Here is a 20,303-nt window from a genome sequence, read left to right as displayed (position 1 = left end):
AACTGAGGAGTAGCATTTTGCTATTGTCCATTCAATAATAGGTTGTCTTTAGCTTGCCATGTGCCAGGGACTGTGTTAGGCGCTGGGGACTGGGTCCTATCCATGAACAGATCCCAGGGCCCCTGGCCTCGTGAGATTAGACCCCGTGGAGAACTGGCACACCCTCATTCGGCTGATGGTTGGTTGCCACAAAACTGGAACAGCTGTCTTCTATTTAAGCGGCTGTGCCGCTAACCCATTTTTTTAAATCTTCCATAAGGTTTGGTGTTGATTTTACAGAGCCTCTGAAACTCATCTGCTGTGTGGGTCTGAGCATCCTGTATCCCTGATTCAGAAAAGAGGAGAAGATAAAATCCAGTCACACTTGAGCAAAACCCTGCATGTGTTTATCCATAAATTTCCCATGCAAAGCATCTTGTGCTGAATTGATGGTGCCTAAAATGGCAACATTTTTATAACAACAAGGATGAATATAACGGCAGGCATTGTTTTATTTGGGGTTGCTAAATGGAGAGAAACCATTTTGCTAGCGTTTTTCCTACTGCGTTTATGAGAGAAAGTAGTTTGACACAAATATGTGAAATCATTACAAATGTTGCAGACTTTCTCTGGCCCCAGAATCCCTTGCATGAACTTGTGTGTGTCTGTCGGTCACGGGTCGGTTGGGCAGAGGCCTCCTTGGTTAGTGATTCTATGTCATTAATGTGAAGTGTGGCCAAGCCTTCATGGAACCCCTTGAAGAGGAAAATCCTTGAGAAGTATAGGGTGGGGGGAGGATAATGTTCCCAAGACCAGAATCTATTACTTTAGATCAATCTGGTACTTTCTTAAAACCAATGACAGGGTCAGAGTTGAGGAATGTACTTGTTTGACCTAATGTTGGAAGCACACAGAATAGCTTTTTCCTCTGTCCCTGAGGCCTTGTTTACACGAGGAGGTAAAGTGGAGAATATCTGAAGGACTTGCATACAATTGTGTTCCCGCATGCCTGCCCATCTGGCTGTCACATTCTGGGTTGCAGCTGTCAGGAGTTGTGGGGGTGCTATCTTGGAAGCATGGAGGCTGCTAGTAGATCTGGGGGTGCCGTGTGGATATACAATGACCTAGCCTAGCAACTTGCATGTCATAGACGCTCAGTAAATGTCAGTCTCCCCTGATGTCGGCCTCCCCAATGTCCCTCTCCTCATTTCTCTCACATTTATGGAGCATCTACTCTGCTCTGGGTGCTGGCATGATGGTTAAAACACAGGCTTTGGGGTCAGACAGAGCTAGATTGTTTACTTCCATTTTCTACTAATTATTTAATCTAAAGCAAGTGACTGGCTTTCTCTTAGCCTCAGTTTTTTAATCTTTATAATGGGGATAAGGGCACATACTGTACACGATTGTTAAGAGATTAAATGAGATGTATGTAAAGGGCTTAATTCACTGCCTGGCACATGATAGGTGCCTAAAAAATGTCTTCCCTCCCCTCCTTTATGTCCTATACGTCAACTGCCTCCATGGATTAAACAGAAAGTTCTTTTGGCTTGGCAGAGTTTGTTCTGTCTGGATTCTAGCCCCCTGTTGAATGTCTGACTGCCTGATGCCTTCTTCCATAAAGGGGAGACGTACCTCTCACCCCCATCCCACCCCAGGCTGAAGCTTTCGCACCCCTTTTAGCTGAACAAGACGTGGCAAGCCCTGGGGCTACTCCTGAGCCCTTGCTCTAACTCCCTAATCCAAAGCCTTGAATACTCTGGGAGTTGTATAAAGCCAGAGCGTGTGCCTTCTCCCTCTGCATACACTGTGAGAACGAGGGCTAAATGAGCCGCTGCAGCTTCGGAACTGAGTGTGCAGCTGTTCACCCTGCTTTGCTTTTTTGTGTCTTAGAACAGATTCCATGAAAAGGAGGCTTCTTTAGACATAGGTACCCCCACCCCACCCCTGCATCCTCTAAAGTTGTGTATTGACACAATCAATGGTTCTTTTTTGAGCACTTTCTATGTATAGATACTGGGCTAATTGTCCAAAACAAAAGAAAAATGGGCCATTTAGACAAAAATGTCTAAAACCACATCGTATTTTGGGAAAAGTGATAAATTATTGGATTATTTTCTACATTTGGGTGTGGTCCTCTCCATTCCAGTGAGTGTCCAGGGTAAACTCTACCATCCATTCTGTGGCTGTTAAACTTGAACTTGGAGTAGACTGTTCAACACTGTATTTTTGTAAATATCTTAGAGTAAGAAATTACTTGTCTTGCAGCCTCCTTTATGTCTACCCCACCCATCCGGGATGTCATTATTGAAATAGAAGACACCAAACCATTACTGGCTTCGAAGGTAGGCTTCGGGACTGATCGCTGGATAATGTCAGTTTTATCTTCCAGGTGCCTAAGCAGTGGGTGAATTCAGCCAAATACCCATTCAATGCAATTAAAATAATAATAATCAAACCAATTTATTGAAAGAAAGAATCTGAATCTTGCACTCATCAATAGTTATGATGACATTATGTGGCCTAACATCCTCTACCCTGTCACCCAAGATACTTAAAATAATACCCCAGGCCCATGCTCCACCCTCCAAGAAGGAGAGAGACCCAGATGTCAGTATATTTTAAAATCTCCCCAAGTGATTCTACTGGGCAAGCAGGACTGCGAACCATTGATGTGGACAGTCTGAGTGATGTCATTTGCTAGAAAGAGCAATTTCAGGAGCAAATTTATAGCATTGCACATTCAGAAGAGGGATGCACATAGCACGGCAGTTTTTTCCCTACATGAAACAGAAGGGTCATGGATTTTTAATGGCCCTATTTGTTGGTGTATGGAATATCCCTGATTTTTATATTCGCTGTGGTTTTATATTCAAGATATTGGTGGAAATGCTCACTCAGGACCCTATTTTAAAGCCATTCCAGCCAATTTTACAAGAAGGAAGGAAAAGAAAATATCTCAGCCTAGAAAAAAGAAATCATCAAACATCCCCTTTCTTCTGTTGGCATTTATGATGGACTTTCACAGCATGTTTTAATGTGCAAGCTGGCCCCAAAATGCACATGATTGTGCTTTAATGTGTTATGTCCATAAACAGTGCCTTTAAAAAAATCCACTGCTTTCCCACTGCATTAAACTCACTGACAATTGGACCATATTAAATGTGGTCTTCTCAGCCAGCAGTATGTAGCAATGTGTTTGATTCTGTTCCCCGGGAATCCTCGACAGTCACAAATGACAGTATCAAATTTGCAAAACTACTATGTTCACTTTGTCAACACCCCAAATATTCCCAATAAAGCAGTAGTAGCCTAGGGAGAATTTAAGTGTAATATACTTAAGATCCTTTATGTACATTTTCACAACTGCTCTGGAAAAAGGCAGTTTAAGATCATGCTCCATAATTTGCCTCCAGCTTTCCTACCTCCCATTGTCAATCAGTTCTTATTCTTGCCTGCTGTGTACTTGGTAGCCCTAGATATGGGGGATTAAGAAGAAGAATAAAGTCAATCTATGCCGCCATTGTCATTCATTCCTTAACAATAGTTAAGAGATGACTCGACTGCTGTAGCAACACATTGTGAAAGTTCAGTTTGCATCATAGAATTTAAATTGCAATCCAGCAGGATTGGGGCCGGTAGTATCGGTCATCGGTCATCGGTGGGTAGTATCCCACTGTATTATAAGTGACTTTAATCAGCTTGCTCTCCTAACACTCAGTTGACGTACACTGTCTTGATTGGAATCTCCTCTAAAAAACTGATTCCACTTGTTCATCAGGGAAGACAGCGCACATCTATGCAAAGTCAAATGAGCAAAGTTGAGCTTTGGAAAAAGAGCCAATAACCAGCTTGCTGATGTCCTGTACCTGTAGTGTTACACATACATGCATGTGATATACATGTATGCATGTGATATGCATGTGTTATATGTACATGTGATGTGTGTGATGTACATCTATTACCACTAACTCAATTCAAGCCTTTTATATGTAAATTGAAGGACTGGGTCAAAACTGTGCTATTGATGGGAGCTGGAGGCTGTGGCTTCGAGTGACAGTCTCACGCTCACAGAAACCCACACCATTATCCTGTGATGACTGTGGGACCTCTTAACAAATGGGCTCAGCACTACCACAAGGAAAGTGAGAAATAAGTATCTGGGGCAGATTGGTAAGTGCTAGCCAGACAACATGAACATTCGGACATGGCCATTTCAACAATTACCTTCCAATTCCAGTGCTTAAGCAGCATGTCAACAGCACTCAGCAAAATGACTTCTCCAACGACAGTGCATGTATGTATGATAAGAATATGCCTGGGACTGCGGGGACCTCCATCTAAAGACTCGCATTCTCCTTTCTGATTCTTTCTATTAGGAGATTTTGGAGTGAAAGGTGGTCTTTAAACAAATGTGATGGTTTTAAGTTTTTAAGCCTAGGGGGAAAATCTTCTGTGCCAGTTAATGATTTGGTTCCCATTGCAAGTTCAATATTGGATATAATAAAGCAAGTTACTTCTGTTACCTTTCTGCGTGAACTAATGAGCAAGCAGGTGTAAATAAGTTCTCCCATGCAAATCCTAAATTTTAAAGTCAGCAACTTGTTTTGAATAATACTTTTTAAATCATTAGCTATTTTTTCTTTGAAATAATTTCAAATAGCTGGAAATGGATGTGAATAAACAGACTCTCAAAATCTGAATTCAGGAACAATCCAGAATGTGAAAGCACTTTTGGCATGAAATCCCTCTCTCCAAAATCTCACTTTGGCTGCAATGTTTTAACTTTTAATCTCACTTTGGTATGAATCTAATAGAAAGAATTCTTACCTCTATCTGCCTCTCTGCCTCTCCTGGCAATTCTGTGTGCTGAACAAAAGTCAATCCAGAGAATACCAAGGGGCTCTTACAGAAGAAGCCCCAGGGCCGCCCCAACAGCAGCCGCAGGGAGTGCCTCTAGTGAGGAGTTGTTCTCTCCTCACATTAGAAATGAACTTGAAGTTAGGATTTCAGAAAGGGGGTCCAAACCACCGCTGAGGGCGAGTTTGCCTAATGTTCCAGCAGATACCAAGAGAGAACGCACACCCCACCATCCTAGCTCTGCATTCTCTCTTCTCCTGGATGTGCCCTGAGACCAGGGTGGATTCTCCATGCAAAAACTCAAATGGAAGGATTTGGCCAAGGAGAAACTTGACATCTTAGAACAACTTTGGTGAATAGATATGTATTTGGTGCTATAGTGTGGGCATGGGGAAAAACCAAGAAAAGGTACCCACATGATGATATTGTGGTCATGTTAGACGTAAACATCTTGTGACAAGAATTTTTGAAGGGGTGAGAATTAGGCCAAGTTGGGGATATGCTTTAGGAGCTAAATGGAATGAAAGGTTTGGGACAGGGAGATGAGCAGCTGCACCACCCCTGGCCCCCCCACCCCCGACCCCTATGACCACCATGGTGCTGGCAGTTAATGAGATTGTCTAACTCCATTGAACACATGGGACATGGGTGGCTCCCTCTGAGCCTTTCATTTTAATACTGTTTGTAACTCTTGCACATTTTCAGAGAAGAAACCAATAAAGTATATTTCATTATGAGATCATCTTAAGTTGAATAATTTAAATAATCCTTCTAAATGTTGATAATACAAAGCATGCATGAAAAATAATTTCTCCTTCTCTCTTTCTCTTTAAACTTAATGCTCATGGGATCTCCATATCCATGTGACCTGTTACATGGTTTGCCCTCTTCCTGCCTATACATGTGATGAGCAGCTGACAGAAAAGGTAACTATTGTACACACTTTGCTAGATTTAAGATTCGTATATTTTCTGCCTATAGGTGATATGTAAAGAAATTTAGTTTTTTAATCCAGGATTGGGTTACTAACTCATAAAGGGGAAATAACTCTGTGTGTTTGTGTGTACATAAATATGTTACACACAGGTAAGAAATAGCTTTTCTTAAGTGTTCCCTCTTCCTTCCCCCAGACTGAATAGGAGGCTATAATACAGGTGACACTGTATTTTTGGCAACATCACTCTTTCCCAGGTAGAGTAAAACAAACATTGGGTGGGTCTGGTGAAGCTCTATCCTTGTTTTAAATCTGAGAGGGAGTTATAGCGACCTTCTATAAACTACAGCCTTCTGCAGTTTGGAAATGTTCCACAAGTAACTCTGATATGCTGTCGCTTCTGCTCAACCATGAACCACCATCTGAACCAGAGGTCCTCAACACTGGCTGCTCATGGGAATCACCCAGGGAACTTGGGAAAGCATACTGGGTGCCCAGGACTCACCCCAGGCTGATTGAGTTAGAATCTCCAAGGATAGGTTGGGAGCCATGGTCTAAATAAAGCATAATGCATCCCTACTTTGGTTTCACATTTTATCATTTTCAAAACTCTTTCTCCTAATGATCGTATTTGATTTAAAAAAAAAAAACAAAAAACCTCTCTGAGATAAATGGAGACAGATAGGGTTATTATCCTATTCAGTGGATAAGAAATTGATGCTTAGAGATGTTCAACAACTTGCCCAACCAAACAGTACGGCTTGTAACATAAGGGTATGGCTTATAATGTGAAGGATGGGGCTTGAATTAAAACCAGTTTTTCCAACTCTTAGCTCAGTCAGCTTTGTTTTACATTGCATTGCTGGCTAACAGGGCTAAGGAAATGAAATAGTAGAAAACATATATTGGAAGTTTTATTTTAATTTATTTATGTATGTAAATATCAAGTCAACAGGATAAAAAAGTAAAAACAGACAAATGAATAAATTGTGTCTATAGGATATAAGAAAACATCTGGTATAGCTGTAGGCATTAAAGCCAAGCACATTTCATTGACCGAGAGTGATCGTTTCATCTCCAGCTTCTAGGTGGAAGAATCGTGAATGCTTTATCCATCATGCATCTAAACAAAAGCTATGTAAGCTTGCCTGTTTCAGGTTCAGAAGTACCTATTTCTCTTACCTGTTACATGTGAGTTTTCCTGCACTGATTGGAAATCCAGGTCATCACTAAAGATTTTTCCATTTTGATGTGTCTTTCTTTAGGAGGAAGAAATTGTTGACTGGTGGAGTAAATTTTATGCTTCCACGGGGGAACTTGAAAAATGTGGACAATATATTCAGAAAGGCTATTCCAAACTCAAGGTACCTGGGCCTGTGGTGCTGTGGGTGGGGGAAAAACACTCATTAAAACTGGCCATAGGCAGAGCTAAGTAGAAGACTTAGAAGATCTGATGGGGGTGCTGATTGGGAGGGGCCAGAAGCACCTCTGGCTTCCTGGAGAGCCTTCTTGCCATAGATTTTGGCTTTGCCAAGATTCCAGGGGCTTGAGGACAGCTGTTGATTTATGGTTACATGACTGCCACTTTGAGGCTTGGGGGCATCTGGAAGATGGTTGGGAATGGGTTGGCACGACACTATAATTAGGGTAACGGTTGTCCAGTTTGACTCACAGAGACCTAAAAGCCACTGGGCTCTTGCAGAACAGTATGAAATGTCAACATGCTCATTCTGTTGTCTGAATGGGCATCAGTTTCACTAGCTGAAAAGTTGATTCTGTTACATATACGCAGCATACAATCACAACCGCGGGCGTGTGTGTCCAGGAGGAGGACAAGCTATTGATCTAGCCAGGCCAGGCTCTCTGTGATCTTTCTGCTAATGCTTTGAGTTTTCCAGTTGTTCCTCAAGTTTTTCAGGCTGTATTGCACTCAAGCAGAAGCAAATGATAAAGTTTTCAAAATACTGCCTAGTAGAAAAAAATCTTTAAAATGAGAAATATCAAGCCATTAAAATGATTTTCCCCACCAAAGTAGAAAAAACTCACATCCTTTCCTGTTACTTCATAACGTCTCAATGCAGTTTAAGAAACATTGGCATGTAAAGAACCACTAATCTAGAAAAATGATCAAACTGGTCCAGTGGATCAGTCCCACAGTCCATCCTCCCTCTCTCCCTCCCTCTTTCCCTCCTTCCTTCCCTCCTTCCTTCCCTCCTTTCTTCCCTCCTTCTCATCCTTCCTCTTTGTCTTCCTCCTCTTCTTCTAGTTTTTTATGGAGGTATAATTTGCATACAATAAAGTAATCCATTCTATGAGTTTTGATAATTGTATACACCTATGTAAACCACCACCCAAATAAGGCAAAGAACATTTCCAACACCACAGAAAACTCCTCTGTACTGCTTTCCAGTCAGTTCCCCACAAGTTCATCACCATAGGTTGGTTTTGCCTGTTTTTATGCTTCATATAAATGGACTCATACAGTGTGTATTTTGTGTGTGTCTGGCTTCTTTAGCCCAACACAGGACTTTTGAGATCCATCATGTTGTCATATGTACCTTAATGTGTCCCTTTTTGTTGCTGAGTGGTATTCCATTGTGTGGATATACCACAGTTTATTTATCCATTCTCCTGATGATGAAGCTGCTATGGTCATTCTTGTACCCTGTGGAAATGCTTTCATTTCTCTTGGATGAATACCTGGGAATGCAATTTCTGTATCATAGAATGGGTGTGTATTTAACTCTATAAGAAACTGCCAGACATTTTTCCAAAGTGATTGTATTATTCTACCCTCCTGCCAGCAATGAGAGAGTTCCAGTTGCCCGTCCACATCCCCATGCCCATTTGGTGTTGTCAGTCTTTCTGATCTTTTAGACTCTATCTGTATTTTAATGAGAAATTAAGAATCTGTTGATGGTTTTCAGATATATGATTGTGAACTGGAGGATGTAATGGAATTTGAGGGCCTGACAGACTTCTCAGATACTTTCAAGCTGTATCGAGGCAAATCAGATGAGAATGAAGATCCTTCTGTGGTAGGAGAGTTTAAGGTGAGTAACTGTGAGTGTTTGCCCTGTTTAAAATCCATCTTTATCTTCCTTATAGACCTAGGCTAAAGGACAACCAACTTCTGGGGCAGGGACATGTCCTCTGACATCTGAAGGATGTTAGAAGGTGTTAGTGAGAAAAAGGGCAATGGGATCAGGAGTAGGACACTCAAAGCCATTCTCAGTATCTTTCTTTCTCCCTGCTCATGCCACCCAGTCTTGATTCCTATAGATTCAGCCTCTCCAAGATCCGGTTCCCCTCTGCTTGCCCACTGCCCCTTCCAGGCTTTCAGCAGGACCATTGCAGCAACTTCCCAACTGATGGTCCTTGCCACCTTTCTTGTTCCACTCCAGTCCATCTTCCATCCCCATATCTGATCATGTTTCTTGACTGCTTAAAGACATCGCTTGGGTTTCCACCAGCTCAAGTCTCAACCCCTTCCTAAGGTGGAGCCCGCCTGTCACAAGCTACTTGCCTCCTGTGCCACTGCGCCCTCCTGCTCAGGAGGACCTCACGCAAGCCCCAAACACACCTGTCCTCTCACAACTCGGAGCCTTGGTATAGGCTCTTCTTCCTTCCCTAGATGCCCTTCCTTCCCTCTTTGTGGTCTGACCAACTCCTACTCATTCTTTTAAGCGCCAGCTCAAATGTCACATTCTTTGTGAATCCCTGATTGCTCTGGCCAAGTGACTCACTCCTGCTCTAGGCTCCCACAGGTCTGGGTTCCGGTGCTGTTAGAGCACCTCTCACACTGAAGTATCTGCTTTCATGACTGCCCTTCCCTCCAAGCACAGTTGGCAAATCCATGGCAGATTGCTGCCCCTTTCTAATCGTTTGCCAATAGCAGACATTATTAATCGATAAGAGGATTATACCCTACATGTGGTCTCAAAATCCTTCTCATTACAGCTCCCCACCAAGCAATCAAAGACAGCATGAGAGTCCAGCCTACTTAACATCCCTGTGCCAGACTGGGCTCCTTGAGTTCACTTTTGGGTCCTCAGTGCCCGGCACATAGTAGGTGCTTACTTCATGCTGCTTTACTGAATGAAGGTAGATGGAACTAAGACCCACGTGTTCTGAATCAACTTTAGTGCTTTCTCCTGTACTTAAGCTGGTTTCAAGATAAAATATATGGCCTCTCAAGCTGGTCCAATGGCTCATTCATTCAAAAAACATTTATCGTGCCCCTGCTACACGCCCGGACCTGTGTTAGGTCCTGGAGATAGAGTGATGAACAAGACATAATTCCTGCCCTCAGGAATCTCACACTCTAGTGAGGAATATAGACAATAAATACACAGTTACACCACAGAGGTCAGTTCTGCAGCAGGGATGCATGCAGGGTTAGAGGAGAGCCTGTAGGAGACACACCCAACCCAGGACAGTCAGGAAGGTTTCCTGGAAGAAGTGACACCTTTCAGCTGAGACCTGAAGGATGCATAGGAGTTTGCCTGGGAGCAGGAGTGGGAGGGGGTTCACGGGGGGGTGCAAGGAAAGGGAAATCACCCCTAGTACTTTATTGGGTGTAAAAAATAACTACCTTTATTCCTATCTTCAAAATGTATGCTGAATTTAGCTCCTTCTCGCCGCCTCCTTTGCCCTATATTGGTCCAAGCCACCTCCATCTCTTGCCTAGATTTTTGCCTGGTCTCCCTGCTTCTGCTCTGCCCTTTCTTCTCCCCTGTGATCTATTAACTAATTACTTTATCATCATTTAACTCTCCCTACTGGAAACATGCAAATTGCAATATATGTTGTTTCTTTCACAAAAGGCAGCCCTTCGTCTCCCAATCCCACAGCCCCTGTGGCTGTGCTGGTGTATCCTGGGGGAGGAGGGACTGCCCAGAAGCCCTCTGCCCAGGTCCCCATGGACCCTGTGAGTCATCTGTGTGTCTCTCTCCTAGGGCTCCTTTAGAATCTACTCTCTGCCGGATGACCCCAGTGTGCCGGCCCCTCCCAGGCAGTTTCGGGAATTACCTGACAGCATCCCACAGGAATGCACGGTTAGGATTTACATTGTTCGAGGCTTAGAGCTTCAGCCCCAGGACAACAATGGTCTGGTAAGAGTTTGGGTGTGGGGCCTTCTCCTGTAGCAAGATAATTATAGTCATCAGCCACAGTAATTGTCATGTTCTTTCTTTTGGGGCATCTGTTATCTCACTGGGGGAAAGATACTCTATCAAAACAATGTATTCTGGAGGATTGTCCCAGCGGGGATTTATCTAAGAGATTGAAGGGGGCTTTGGCTGCTCTGGTTCACCCTTCTCATTTTACAGATGAGACCTTGGAGGAGATTTGCTCCTTGGTCCCTCCCTGCCACCACCTCTTCACCCCACAGGCTTCTCTCAGGGGCGCTGGCTGTGTGCCTCCGAGAGGAAAGCACTGCTCAGACCTCGGCTGAGGCTTGCGGGGGCCACGGCCACCACCTTTCTATCCGTTTGGGAGTGGGTGTGGAGGCACACCTGAGTCTTTCCCAGAAACTGGCTTAAACTTGCACCCCCACGATGACGTAACCTGACATCTGTTTTGTCCCCACAGTGTGACCCTTATATAAAAATAACACTGGGAAAAAAAGTAATTGAAGATCGAGACCACTACATTCCCAACACTCTCAACCCAGTTTTCGGCAGGTAACGTACATGCTAAACGTTTTTCTGTCAATCATTTTTTTTCACGGACTATATATTAAGGATGTGATAGGTGCCAGGCTCTGCTCTGGGTCCCGAGACTGTGACTATGAATTAGACAAGAATTCTAGTCAGCGGAGCAGGTAATACAGATGTATATGCACAAATAAAAGAATTTCACGGAAGTAAAAGGTGCCATGAAGAAAACAAAACCAAGTCATGAGACGGGCTCCTCTGAGAGAGGGTTGCCCTGAGACCTGGGGGCATGGGTGGTCCAAGGCCCAGGAGGCCACTAAGACTGTGGGTTCTAGACAAGCAGGAGACGCAGTGACATAACTGAGGTGACATGGTGCTTCTCACTCCCTGACTGCAGTGTGGGCTCTGTTTTCTGGGGTGTTTTGATTCCATCATTTTGATCCAGTGAGTGTGTTATTGACTCTGCTATCAATACAGAGAAGGAGACCAAAAGTGATGGAGTCAAAATGTCCTGCTCCTTCTGTCTTCTGTTCCCGAAGATTCTTAAAATAGCATTATTTTCTTCATCATTGACACTTTAGACTTGTTTCTGGGCTGTTCCATTGATGTCCTCAGAACCTTCTTAAGGGTAAGGCAAACCCAACTGACTTCTAAACAGGACCAGCATTTTTCAGCTATAAACTGTGTCCATATTTAAGAAAAGCTAAGGTTTACTAGCTCTTACTGTGTTAAGGCACTATGCTGAGTTGTTTATGTAAAACATCTCAAAAATCTCACAACTCTGAGGGGCTATTGCTACCCTCATTTTACAACAGAGAAAACTGAGGCACAGAGAGAATCAGAGCCCAATGTGCCCAGCTGGCAGAGGCAGAGTCAGGATTCACACCGTGGCCATCTGACTCCAGCGTCGGTGTGGTTTCCACACTGCGCTCTTTGTGGCTGCCACCGTTGGATTTGCATCTCTGTGTCAAACCTAGCAGCCGGGTGGGACAGGGATGAGCAGCCCCACTTGACAGGTGGGGGAAACAGGGCACCGGGAGCTGCGCCGACAGAGCCAGCACACGATGGAGCCAAGATTTAGGTAGAAATTCCTGACTCCAAGCCCCAGGCTTTTCCAGTACCCTTGGTAATGCTTCATATTCATGGCACAGCCGTCATCACCTGTAGAAAAATGTTCTTTGTACAGAATCTTTGTGAGAACAGTGTTTTTTTTCCCCCAGAATCTTGCCGACCGGGGAAATACTTTGTTCTTGTTTGATGTGTGGGCTGTTTGTTAATTTCTGGCTTCATTATCTCTCCCATCCTCTTCTCTACTCATGTTTGTTGGTTTGCGCGCTTAAGCATTGTTTCTTTCTCTCATGTGTGCATGCAGGCATGCACACACACACACCCCAAAGTCTTTGTCACTCGAAAAACTCTCTCGGGTTTGCACACTCTGTTCTCCCCTACACATTCTCACACCCCATAACACATGTGCACTGGGGACCTCACGCTCACTCAGCTCCCAGGCACATACACGCATGCACACACACACAGCCGCACACGTGCACACCCTCTGTGCTGAGCAGCCCAAGGCCGCGTGCCGGGCCGGGGAGTGGAAGTAATCCTCTGGCACGGCAAGATGATCGTTTTCCTTTCCTTCCGCTGATCCAGCCCTGAGGTCTAGACAGGAAAAGGCACGCAGGGCAGGAAGGAGGGCTCCGCGTGAGGGAGACGGGGAAGCGGGGAACGCCAGCTTTTAACAGAGAAAGGCGGCTCTGTCTGAATCGCTTGTCTCAGAGGAGCCAAGCACAAGCTTAATTAAGTGGCAGGAAAAGTCTTGCTCGAAGCCACCCTGGGAGGAAGTGATGCTGTCAGCCTCTGCTCAGCCAATCCCTGTCTGGCGTGCCTGCAGACTTCCCCCGTCCAGCAGGGTGGAGCCAAGAGATGCCGACTCTGCAACCTCTGGTCCCTGGCCTCAGTCTTAGGCGGGGACTTTCTTCTCAGCGAGACTCTCAGGAATTCTGGGAGAAGAATTCAGGAAAGGGCAAAATTCCTATGTGCTCGGCCACTGTTCAGTGCGTTCCTGTCACATCATAGCATCCTCCAGATCACCTTCAACGGAATATCTGTGTCTTCCATGAGATGTTAATTGGTGTTCCAAGAAAAGAAGTATTTCTTCTTCAAATCAAGGCACCTGGATTAAAAAAGATAATAACTGCAGGACTTCTCAGAGCCTTTAGTTTGTCCAGAGGAACTCCCAAAGAAGTGGTTCTCAACCTTGCTTTACCAAAGAATTCTTTTTCTCAAAGGACTTGTGTTACCTATCCCTTGGAATCCAGTATTGGAATTGTGGTGTTATGGGGCACGTGCGGATACAGTGCTTCACACCTGGTCGTGATTCAAACACCTTTCCTCGTCTGGCTACCTGCCCCTTGCAGGCCCCCGCCCGGCTGCAGCAGTCTACAGAAGTTGCTGAGTTTTGTCTAGGAGACTTCCTGGGAGCTCTTCTCCAGAGCCCCATTGGTGCACAGCCTTCTGCTCAAATGGATGAACCTTCCTGGCTGTTAGGGCAGGAACCAATCCACACGCCAGAGTGCAAGGAGAAGGGGAGGAGGCACAGGGAGGAGGGAGGGGAGAGGCCTCTCACAGTTTTCCATCAACAAAATTTATTGAGCACCTACTAGGGGACCCGTACCTGTGTGGACGGGGCAAATACAGAACCAAACCCCGCCCATCTGGAGCTCGTGCTTTCAGTTTATCACCCTCTCAGAGCCTGCTCCCCATTGCTCACCCGCTACAGAAAGTGCTGTTTGGTTCTTTATCTCAGAAGGGTTTGCATTTGAATATAGATTCTATAAAAAAGCCTTCAAGAACCAGTGGCACACCCGGAGGGTCCGGGAGGAGGCGGGGAGCCTTCTTGGCACCCTGCACATCTCGCTGTGTTGGTTCATTTCAATCACATCCCCCACCCCCAGCCCGCTGTGCTCCTGTGGGGTGAGTCAGAGATGTTCCATGGGGAGTGATCTCTGTGGAGGCAGAGGAGGGAACATAGTTGGAGCAGAGAAAGGGGGCTGGAAATCAGGGTGCTGGTGCCTTACTAATCTCCCAGCTTGTAGAGATGCCTGGGTGCCCCAGCTAATAGGCATGTGATAATAATGTTAATAATATTATAATTAACAATAATTATTATTATTATGGTTATTGGGTTTTGAGCACTCATGCCAAATGCTTTCTAAACATTTCTTCACTTGACCCTGATAACAACACGAGATGGCAGGTATTATTATCACCATTTTATAAATGAGAAAACTGAACACAGAGAGGTTAAGTAACTGGCCTAGGGTCCCACAGCTGGTTAGCAGCAGAGCTGGGATTCGAACTTAGGTATTTAAAGCCCACGATCTTCTCCTGAGCAAGTGTATAATCTCTTGTTGTTCTTTTTACTAATATGTACTACTTATCAAGTCCTCCCACCCACTGCCTCCCACCTGGTTCTCCTAAGTCGTGATGTTCTCCTCCAGGAGCCAGAGCCACTGCCTGGGGACTCTGTGCACAGAGCCCTGGTGTTTCTGAGATGCCCGGACGGGATCGTGGTGATTCTAACCTCGCTTTTGTTTATTTAGAATGTATGAACTGAGCTGCTACCTACCTCAAGAAAAAGATCTGAAAATTTCTGTCTATGATTACGACACCCTGACCCGTGATGAAAAAGTGGGAGAAACGATTATTGACCTGGAGAACCGATTCCTTTCCCGGTTTGGGTCCCATTGCGGCATCCCTGAGCAGTACTGTGTGTAAGTTGCTTTGGCCATAAATGTAGACAGTTTGTTCCATCTGACTGTAATACCTGGGGAAGCTTTGGCTTCCTACCTCAGGGCCTGTCTTCACTGAGCCACTGCTTCTTTGAGTCAGATGTAGACTGCTTTTAATAGCATAATTGCCTTAGGGAGAATCAGGGCCGTAGCATTGCCCAACTCCAGGGGGCGCCGTTCACACTGACCCCTGGAGTAGTGCAGTGCTCTGTGGGGATGGCATAGGTGGCAGTCCTCGGAGAACCAGTGCCCTCGCTCCTGTTCTTGGAGGCCCATTCCTTGAAACCAGGGACTGAGAGCTGGCAGTGTTTGATGGCAGGAATTCCCTGCCCCTCCCCACAGGTTGATCAATTTTGTGATGTCCCTCTTCCCCTGAGTGGTCTACGGTGTCATTCTACAGCATCGAATGAGACACAGCTTGCGATTTCTAGTTTACGAGTTCACCTGTTATGATTACAGTCATCTCAGTGAAACTCCTAGTTTTTACAGAGGAGAAAATTGAGGGAGGAAAAGGATCAGTCAGCTGAGGCCAAGATGATTGTGGCTTTTAGTCCTCTGAAATCGATTTCTAGTCAAAGGCCACAGTTTAGAGCACGTCCCCCGCCCCCTCATTACATAACTATGTGAGTACGTATGTGTGAATGCAAGAGCCGGTGTGCCCTACAGTGACTCCAGATGTGGGATTTATTCACAGTTCTGGAGTGAATACCTGGCGAGATCAATTGAGACCAACACAGTTGCTTCAAAATGTAGCCAGATTCAAAGGCTTCCCACCACCTGTCCTTTCTGAAAATGGAAATAGAATCAGATATGGAGGACAAGACTACAGTCTGGATGAATTTGGTAAGCACGTTGCCATGTATTGCAAGCTGCTTACAAAGTATAGCGACTCATTTATCTGCTGGACTTGCTTTGGGGAGGGATATGGGCAGAGCAGTACCCTAATTATACCACGGGGTCTCCGAACACATGACTGTCTAACAAAAGCCCCATTGTAGTAGAGTTTGGCTGTCATGTCAAGTGTCAACGTGGACACATTTTCTTGTCTGTCTTATGTTTCACTTGACCTTTTTAGGTCATAGCCGTTTGAGCTTTGAACGCAAAGTTCTAGTGATTAACTAATTTCTATGTAACGCATAATCAGCTCAAAAGTGCTCACGTGGTGGTGCAAAAATTTCTCATCCAAGTTTATTCCATCATTCTTCCAGCCTTTCTCAGAGAAGGCTCAGGGATGCTGGGGGTTGGTTCAAAGAATCTGCTAAGTTCACGTCTGGCTCCTGTCCGAGGTTGGGGTCTTGCTCTTTCCCAAGCAGTAATTTATAATATAACCTGTCCTGACACATAAACAGCTAGCTGCACAATGACAGGGGGTGAAATACGCTTAACAGAGGTAAAAGCTATGGTATAATTTAGTGTTTTGTATGGAGGGAGGGCTTCCCAGAGGGGGTGGCAGTGGAGCTGGCCTTGAGGGTGCATGGGATATCCAGAGAAAGCTGAGCAAAGACGCACAGGAATGAAAGTGCTTCCTGACCCTCGGCTGTTTATTCTTGACACTGTAAGGAACTATATTTTGTCTTTCCCTTTGAAGAGGACTTAGTCAGTATCAAGGATGATTAGATGTTTAAGAAATGTTGATGCTGCTGTTAACATGAGAATTTATGAAAGGGATTGGGAATAAACTGGCAAGTAACATGGCCTCGTGGATAAGAGTACCCCAGAAAATCAAACAACACCCCAAAAAGTTGTATCAGTCACGAAGATTGTTCCAGTTACTGTTGTTACATAACAAATCACCCCAGAACTTAGCAGCTGAAGATGCCATTTTGTTTTGCTCTCAGTTTTGTGAGTTAGGAATTCAGGAAGGACTCGACTGGGCAGTTCTCACTTGAGTGGCTCATGTGGTTGGCTGCTGTCAGATGTCGGCTGGGGCTACAGTCATCCAAGGCTCAGCTGAACTGGATGTCCAAATGGCTCACACACGCAGCGGGCGGTTAATGCTGGCTCTTGGCTGGGAACTCAGCTGGGGCTGACAACCAGGGCACCTATTCAGACCTCTCCAAGAGGGCAATCTCTGGATGTCCAGGCTCCTCACATGGTGTATGGTTTCCTGCAGAGCAAGTGCCCCAAGAGGACCAGGCAGAGGCTGAGTGCCTTTCATGCCTAGCCTCAGAAGTCACACAGCATCCTTTCTTTTGTGGTTAAATATGTCTCCAGACTCAAAAGGAGAGGACATAGACCCACCTCTCAATGGGAGGAGTGTCAGAGAATTTGGGAGTTCTGTTTTTAAAATGCCACAGTGATGCTAACTGCTATGACAGTTGAACTTACAAATTTCAGTGGCTTAACGCAATCAAAGTTTATTTCTCAGAAATTCAAAACAGGTATTCCTACAGGTCGGTGGCCCTCTTCTAAGCAATGCTTTGTGGACTCAGGCCCTCCCATCTTATAGCCCTGCTGTTCTTCAGCTCAGACATCAAAGGTTGCTGTTTTCTTCTGCATCCAGAAGAGAGAGGCACACGGAGGATCCTACTTGAGAGGGTTTTATGTGCCAGGTCTAGAAGGGACACTCATGTCACTTCCACTACGTTATATTCTAGCCTAACTTGGTTGTATAACCACACCTACCTACGAGGGAGTCTGGGAAACAGAGTCTGGCTGTGAGCTTCTGCCACCAAAGTAAACACAGGCTGCTCTCACTCACACGTTCTGGTGTGTTCTGGTCCCTTTGCTATTGGCAGCCCACAAATCGGGTGTGAGCCTGGTTGGGGCAGGGCACCTGGTCAGAAGCTCTTTCTAACAATGACTGCTTCACAAGTTGACGTTTGCGCGGTGGCACTGCCTGACCATTTTGCAAAGTCTTAGACGAAGTGCTGCAAGGCCCCCAGGGCAATGTGCTTGAACTGTTCCTCATGCCCATCCCTGTCTCAATGCTGTTTCCTATTGCAGAAGCCAACAAAGTCCTGCACCAGCACCTGGGGGCCCCTGACGAGCGCCTTGCCCTTCACATCCTCAGGACTCAGGGGCTGGTCCCTGAACATGTGGAAACAAGGACTTTGCACAGCACCTTCCAGCCCAACATTTCCCAGGTACAGGGGCTCTCCACCTGTGAAGATCTGTCATCCACACCCCAGACACAGTGGCAATTGCTAACACAGATTTGCCTCTTTTTATCCCTTTTGAATACTTTTAGATACACCAGAAATAGAAATGAAACTCAAATTTGCTTCATCCCGAAGGGGAATTTATTGTAAGACTTTTCAGGTAACTCACTAAATCCAGACAGGAGAGTGACTATGACTCAGAACAAACTTGGACCAGGATCTCTCCTGTCCCTTATCTATGAGTCTGCTTTAGTCTGCACTCTTCCTGTGATCACCTTCCCATGTGTCAGAATATTGCAGCCAGTTTTAGAGTCGTTTATCTTATAATGTAACCCCATCTACTTCCAAACGTGGAAAGGGTTGGTTGCCCCAAGTTGGCTCCATTGTCCACCACTGGACCATTTGGCTGTAGCCAGGAGGGCAGGGCCTGGGGAAGCAGTTGTGCTTGGCCGGTGAGGCAGTGCCATCTAAGAACAAAGAGCCAGGGAAGAAGATGGCTCTTCCCTGAGCACAAGATGGCTCATCACAAAGACCATATGGACAGTGATATGGAAGGGTCTGTTCCTAGAAGCTGGAGAGCAGTTTCCAGAGAAGTGCAGAGAGACATGGCAAATGACAAAATAAAACGTGTGGAAGCTTGTTATAATGAAGATTCCTAGGCCGTGCCTACAAGGATTCAAATTCAGTAGGTCTGGGATGGGGCCGGGAATCTGAATTTTTAATAAGTGACCTGGAAGTGTTCTGATGTCAGTAGCTAGGAAATCACACATTAAGAAATATTAATCTGATGGATGCAAATATTGTTGACACTGACAGCAGAACCACGGACAAGCTTATCTCTGAAAAGCAGCCATAAGTGGCCTGGGCTTGTTAGATTATTTTGTCACTCACTTCTTGCTTTTATTCTGTTTCACATTTTCATTTCTTTCTTGTCTTATTATTCTTCCTTTCCCCAAAGAGCCCATTCCTCCTCCTCTCTCCCTTCTCACCCCTCAATTGAATAACATCTTGAGAAATCACAGGCGAGGAAGATTTCTCCCTGGGAATCCACAGGCCCTCCCACCCCCCATCACCTCCACCTACCACACTGGACACACTGTGGCTGGGTCTCAGGAGACACCTCGTTGCCTAATGTTCTGCAGTGTGCTTGATGTGTTGTAGAACCTTGAGCCCTAGAGATTAGTTGGAAGAGAGTCAGGATCACAGTAAAATATATCCCTTTTCAAGAGCTCCAGTTCATTTTGATCACAATGCATTAGAAAGCCAATCTAGTGGTTTCCTTGGCAACCTTCTTAAAGACCAGTCTGTTTTTGTTATGAAGGCAGAGTCTACAGAATATCCAAAAACAGTGTGAGGAATTTAAATTGGTTCATATGGTTGATATAGTTTGTTAATGGCATTCCTAGCCTGTCTGGAAAAACACTCCAGTTAGATAGATGGACCTGGTCTGTGGCAAAGACCTGAGTGGGGCCTCACCAAGATGGTGGCACATGTGTCAGTCTAGGCTTTCACCCTCCCTCTTCTGCAAGCCTCCTCCCAAGTGGTTGGCACTAGCGAGCCAATGGCAGGGAGTCCTCAACTTTGGGTAACAGTGATGTCCTTGTCATTGTTTGAGTCTCTCCTTAGAAAGTGCTATGTTGTAAGTTTTTCTTTTACAAAATTAAATGCCATTTATATTATTTTGATTTTCTGTCTTGAGTAAGTGGAGAAACCCTTGGGTGTCACAAACTGGGACCGATATCAAGTAGGCAATGTGATGACGACTAGAGTGACAGCGTGAGAACTGTTCTGAAGATGAAGGTCCCAACTTTAAGTTGGTGTAGGAGGGTGTGTGTTTCTATGTGTGAGTGTGTTTGTGTGTGAACATGTTTGTGTGTATGAGTCTGTGTGTTTGTGCGTGTGTTAGGTGTTGTGTTAGCAACGAGACACCCTTCATGTTATTAACCAGGGGAGACTCAGACTACAATACAGGTGGGTA

The 20,303-nt window shown here is 45.1% G+C and overlaps 1 protein-coding gene across 3 annotated transcripts in view; it reads left to right on the top strand.

The window, feature by feature from the left end:
• Window positions 1–20,303, top strand: part of MYOF (myoferlin) — a 152,592-nt gene that overhangs the window by 118,473 nt on the left and 13,816 nt on the right. For 2 of the 3 annotated variants that reach the window (XM_046654930.1, XM_046654929.1), the window contains 9 exons: window positions 2,248–2,324; window positions 5,754–5,765; window positions 7,039–7,137; window positions 8,701–8,826; window positions 10,732–10,887; window positions 11,366–11,457; window positions 15,036–15,206; window positions 15,919–16,067; window positions 18,171–18,310. In XM_046654930.1, the coding sequence (XP_046510886.1) occupies window positions 2,248–2,324; window positions 5,754–5,765; window positions 7,039–7,137; window positions 8,701–8,826; window positions 10,732–10,887; window positions 11,366–11,457; window positions 15,036–15,206; window positions 15,919–16,067; window positions 18,171–18,310 (1,022 nt within the window). Of the gene's footprint in view, window positions 1–2,247; window positions 2,325–4,219; window positions 4,277–5,753; window positions 5,766–7,038; window positions 7,138–8,700; window positions 8,827–10,731; window positions 10,888–11,365; window positions 11,458–15,035; window positions 15,207–15,918; window positions 16,068–18,170; window positions 18,311–20,303 lie in introns of all 3 variants that reach the window. The other variant, XM_046654931.1, reaches the window with a different exon arrangement.

This window comes from Equus quagga, chromosome 2 (assembly GCF_021613505.1).
Source record: "Equus quagga isolate Etosha38 chromosome 2, UCLA_HA_Equagga_1.0, whole genome shotgun sequence".
Taxonomy (NCBI): Eukaryota; Metazoa; Chordata; class Mammalia; order Perissodactyla; family Equidae; genus Equus; species Equus quagga.
Note: the sequence above shows the minus strand (reverse complement) of the source record. Positions and strands in the feature narration are given on the sequence as shown.